This window comes from Myzus persicae, unplaced genomic scaffold (genome assembly GCF_001856785.1).
Source record: "Myzus persicae strain clone G006 unplaced genomic scaffold, MPER_G0061.0, whole genome shotgun sequence".
NCBI classification, from domain to species: domain Eukaryota; kingdom Metazoa; phylum Arthropoda; class Insecta; order Hemiptera; family Aphididae; genus Myzus; species Myzus persicae.
Window position 1 is genome coordinate 1 of NW_019101733.1, and position 5,678 is coordinate 5,678.

Genomic DNA, 5,678 nt, shown 5'->3' on the forward strand with positions numbered 1-5,678 from the left:
CGTTCCCGGCGCGAACATTTTGGTGACCTCGACGTGATTATCATATTATCTAAGAGTCACGCGTAACAAGTATTATCGTCGTTATATGTCATAATTATAATTGCCGATTATAATGTGTAAATATATGAATGAATATATAATGTGAATATATGATATCAAGAATAGCAATATTTGAATGAAATAATCTGAGTATTTGTGTTTTATTATATTAATGTCACAAAAAATTACTAAGGCAAATCAATATCGTTTTAGAGTTATCAATTACTGTTACATATATCTTGATTCGCTTAATTAATTGAGATCTGCGATATATTACTGTATGTTCGTTCCATATTAATTCGTCGTAAATTCGTAAGTTTATCGGATCAAGATCGCATTATTGTCATTATGGTTCTCGATGAGGATAATGAGAAACAGATGATCTTATTAAGAAAAAAACGTGGAGTGGTGAAGGCCTCATTAACACGACTTCGTAATTTTGTAAAGGAATTTGATCACAATGAACAGTCAATCTCTCTCCTCGAGTTTCGTCAAGAAGAATTACCAAATATAAATAAAAAATTTGACGCAGTTCAATGTGAAATTGAGTTAATTACGGAAGAACCAGAGAAGGAAGAAGAAGAACGAGCATTATTTGAAAGGAACTACTTCGAAACAAGATCTCAAATGCAAGAAATCATCAACACCCGGAGCTCTTCAAGTACCGTAGGACCAAATACATCGTTTGGATCGTCAAGTAATACAAACCGGGTTAGATTGGCACCTATACCTCTGCCCACATTTAACGGTGACATTGAAAACTGGGAGGCCTTTTATGATGTTTTTCGCGCGTTGGTTCACAATGATGAGGGGCTTACGTCAGTACAAAAATTATATTATTTAAGATCCTGTTTGAGTGGCCCAGCTTTAGATATCGTTAGTTCAATCCCGATGGTCGACGGAAATTATGAGGTGTTTACCGAACGGCTGAAGCAGAGATATGACAACAGAAGCCTCGTGATACAGACGCACATACGAGCGCTTCTTGATGCACCTCGTGTAGATACCGCTACCATAGAAGCTTTACAATTACTACATTCACATATTGGAAGTCATGTAGCTGCGCTTAAGGCCTTAGGCCAACCAATAGAGCAGTGGGACGCATGGCTAGTTACCATTATTTTAAGGTGTCTTGACAAGAATACGGCACATGAGTGGCAGCTTCGACAAGAGGACTCGCAATTACCCAAGTACATAGACATAGAAAGGTTTTTAGCCAGAAGATGTATTGCATTTGAAAATTCAAACTCGGAAATACAGTCACGATCTCATAGTCAACCAATGGCAACAGGCCAACACCAATCAACTAGTAAACAAAGAAGGTCGGAGAAAACTACCAAATTGGCATTTTTAGCCACTGGAAAGGGTCAGACCACAAAATGTCCATGCTGCACTGGGTTGCATAGGATATATGCGTGTGACAAGTTTAAGGAGTTGAGTATAAATGATCGTCTAAATATTATACGAGACACTCATTTATGTTTTAATTGTTTGTCCGCGTATCATACAACGAAAACATGCAAGTCAAACGGTTCATGTGGAGAGTGTGGGTTGAAGCATAATACTCTACTACATTTCTCAAAAAGTGTATCCGATGACCAGAAAGTTAGCAATACAAGTGAAGGAGAATCACCTTCAACTGGTGCGTTATCAGCTACCTTATGGTCATCAGGGAACCGTTATGCATTTTTAGCTACAGCACAAGTGATCGTCAAAAATACAAATGGAATGCAGTTCAATTGTCGTGCCGTGTTAGACAGCGGCGCTCAAGTGAATTTTATATCTAAAAGGTTACAAAACGTACTTAAACTATCAGGAGAAAGGGTTGCATTGCCAGTGAGTGGAATCGGTTCAAGCAGAACACAATCGACTACAAGGGTAGACATCAAGGTTTGTTCCCGAGTATCACCATTCCAAGCTAACATATCATGTTACGTATTACCATCAATTGTCAACACATTATCATCAAGTACAAGACCCTCAGACGGCTGGGGAATCAAAAAAAATATACTCTCACAGTTAGCTGACCCTCAGTTCGACCAAGCAGGTACCATCGATATGTTAATGGGTGCAGGAATATTTTTTGAGTTATTAGAGTCAGAAAGGATTCCGCTTCAAACTGGTAATCTCACATTACAATCCACAAAATTAGGCTGGGTTATGACCGGAGAGTTTAACGTTAATTGCTTAGTGAGTATTGGAGCGTCATTAGAAGACGAATGGCGAACAATGAAAACAGATCAAGGATTGTTCGGTAGGTTATCCAAGGCCAATAAGCGTCATGTAGAAGAACAGGAAACGGTACAACATTTCGAAAAAACTGTCACCAGGAGAGCTGATGGTCGGTTTGTGCTCCGTCTACCTGTAAAACCAGAAGTTAGCCAACTAGGCGATAGCATATCTATGGCCATGTCACGCTTCATTAGCGTTGAAAGAAGATTATCACGAGATGAACAACTACGTACCGAGTATGTAAAATTCATGACACAATATTTAGAAATGGGTCACATGGAGGAAGTAATTGAAAACGAAATTCCAACATCAAGGCAATTTTACTTACCACACCACGCAGTGGTCAAAACGGCCAGTCTAACTACAAGGGTACGAGTAGTTTTCGACGCATCAGCTAAGAGCTCATCAGGACTATCTTTAAACGATGTCCTAATGTGTGGTCCGAGTATCCAAGAAGAATTGTTTTCGATCTTATGTCGGTTTAGAAGTCATCAGTTCGTTATCACTGCGGACGTAGAAAAAATGTTTCGACAGGTAGAGGTTGCAGAAGAAGACCGAAACTTGCAGCGTATCGTCTGGAGGTCAAACCCTAGTGAAGCATTACGGACTTATAGACTGGGAAGAGTTGCATACGGTACAACTTCTGCTTCATTCATGACCACAAAATGTCTGTCAGTCCTATCAGAAGAATTCAACAGTCAGTATCCCAATGCAGCTAAGGCAGTACGAACAGATTTCTACATGGATGACCTCCTGTCTGGTGCACAAACTGAGGAAGAGTGTTTACGTCTACAGAAGAATATTACTAGGATATTGAATTCAGCAAAAATGCCATTACGAAAATGGTGTTCAAACTCGCAGTCAGTACTCGAACATATCGACAACAAAAATGCTGATGAGTTATTAGTGTTAGATTTGGGTGAAAATGACGTAATTAAATCGTTAGGCCTATGCTGGAAGCCAATGGTAGACGTCTTTCAGTTCAACGTAGCGAATTCTGACAAGAACAGTGAAGCAACTAAGCGTAGTCTCCTATCCGCTCTAAACAGTGTATTTGACCCACTAGGATTCCTTGCTCCAGTGTTGGTAAAAGGAAAAATTTTTCTGCAGCAACTATGGCTCGTTAAAGCAGATTGGGATAGTTCATTGTCTGTTGAAATAAAACAAAAATGGTACAATTACTGGTCAGACCTCAGTACGCTTAAAACACTGGAAATTCCAAGAAAGGCAGTCGCATGTGCAGGATTAAGGACCGAGTTTCACGGCTTTTGTGATGCATCAGAAAATGCCTATGGTGCATGTATTTATGTACGGTGTAAACTGCCAGGCGGAGTATGGCAATCACGATTATTGTGCGCATCTACTCGGGTCGCCCCTCTCAAGGGAGCTACAATCCCTAGATTAGAATTGGGAGGAGCCCTAGTACTGGCTCAGTTAGCAATGAAGGTAGCCAAGTCATGGAAGGTTGACATACATAAATTTTACCTGTGGACCGATTCAACTATAGTGTTGGGATGGTTGAATAGCCAATCTAGTCGTTTGAAAACTTATGTGTCAAACCGTGTTGCACAGATTTTAGATATTACCAAAACTGAGCAATGGTACTATGTTAGGACTTATGATAATCCAGCAGATGTGTTATCGAGGGGTGTGAAGGCGCAAGACTTGAAAGGCATCGAGTTGTGGTGGAGTGGACCAAAATGGCTATCTCATGAGCAAAATGGTTGGCGATTCGAACGAGTATCACTGCCAACTGGAGAAGAATTACCTGAGCAGAAAACCGTACGTTTCGTTCTTTTAACAGTGCAGTTACCAATGCGACTTGTTGATTCATGCTCAAACTGGCAACGCCTACGTCGAGCAACTGCGTGGATTCTGCGGTTCATTGAATTCATAAAAACTAAACGTACCCCACAACTAATACGCTACCTGACAGTTAAAGAGTTAATGGTTGCTGAACAGAGACTGATAACTTATGCTCAAAGGGAAGCCTTTCCGGAGGAGCATGAAGCATTAGCAAAAAATAAGGACATTTCTGGTCGAAGCAAGTTAAGGTCATTGAACATCGGTCTAAGGTATGGCATGATAGTAGTAGGTGGTCGTCTTGACAATGCCAATCTTTCACAAGACCAAAGACAACCAATAATTCTTCCATACAATCACAGAATTACACAGTTGATATTCTTAGATTATCACATGAAATTATTGCATTGTGGTCCTCAGTTATTATTAGCGGAAATCAGGCAGAGGTATTGGCCGCTGTCTGGTAGACTATTAGCGCGCTCAACAGTTCGAAGGTGCGTGAAGTGTGTACGGAGCAAACCGACCTTTCAAATCCCAATAATGGCGCCATTACCAAGGGAAAGAGTACAATGTTCACGTCCCTTCACGTACACGGGCGTGGATTTTGCAGGACCGTTAATCATCCGAAGCGGAATCAGGGGTCGATCAGGAACAAAGGCGTGGGTATCAATATTCGTGTGTTTTTCTACAAGAGCGGTTCATATAGAAGTAGTCGAGGACTTAACGAGCAAGGCTTTTATAGCGGCCTTAAGACGATTTGTTGCTAGACGAGGCAAACCCGCAGAACTGTGGAGCGATAACGGAACAAACTTCGTTGGAGCGAACAAGGAGTTGACCAAATATACTCAACATCTTGGCAGTCAGCTAGCAAATGAAGGGATCACCTGGCGTTTCAATCCCCCATCAGCCCCTCATTTTGGAGGGCTGTGGGAAGCAGCAGTTAAGAGCGCTAAACACCACTTGGCTAGGACTACTGGAGAAGCAAAGCTAACTCTAAGTGAGCTCAGTACACTGCTATGTCAAATTGAAGCCTGCCTCAATTCCCGACCATTGACACCTATGAGCAGCGATCCTAACGACTTCACTTCACTTACCCCAGCGCACTTCTTATTCGGTGCACCTGTAACGTCGTTCCCAGAACCTGATTTAAATGGCGAAGAACCACATGCAATGCGACGTTGGAAATTTGTACAACATCTTCTTCAAACTTTCTGGAAGCGATGGCACATGGAGTACCTACCCCAACTACAGGTTCGTGGAAAGTGGACATCCGGAAGCTCCAACCTAGCCATAGACGATTTAGTAATTGTCAAAGAAGACAACCTACCGCCCTTTAAGTGGCACTTAGCACGCGTTATAGAACTACATCTAGGTTGTGACGGTAACGTAAGGGTTGTGTCCGTACGTAACTCTTCCGGTAAAACAATGCGCCGTCCAGTCGCAAAACTTTGCAAGCTCCCAATCGATTCAGAGGAGTCTGTTGAAAATTAGATTTTTCAACGGGGGGGAGAATGTTCGCGCCGGCGGTAGCGCCATAATAGTCCGTCCACACCGACCGATCACACACACACACAGTCACACATAATTTTATTGTCCTTTTTTTT

At 41.7% G+C, this 5,678-nt stretch overlaps 1 protein-coding gene across 1 annotated transcript; it reads left to right on the plus strand.

Moving 5' to 3' along the window:
• The first annotated feature begins 387 nt into the window (after nt 1-387).
• On the plus strand, nt 388-5,565 carry LOC111030305. The gene has a single exon (XM_022309729.1). It carries the CDS (start codon nt 388-390, stop codon nt 5,563-5,565), a length of 5,178 nt encoding a protein of 1,725 aa, XP_022165421.1.
• Nucleotides 5,566-5,678: the final 113 nt, after the last annotated feature.

Coding starts and splice junctions, on each gene's coding strand:
- LOC111030305 (XM_022309729.1), top strand. CDS start 388: ATGGTTCTCGATGAGGATAATGAGAAACAGATGATCTTATTAAGAAAA.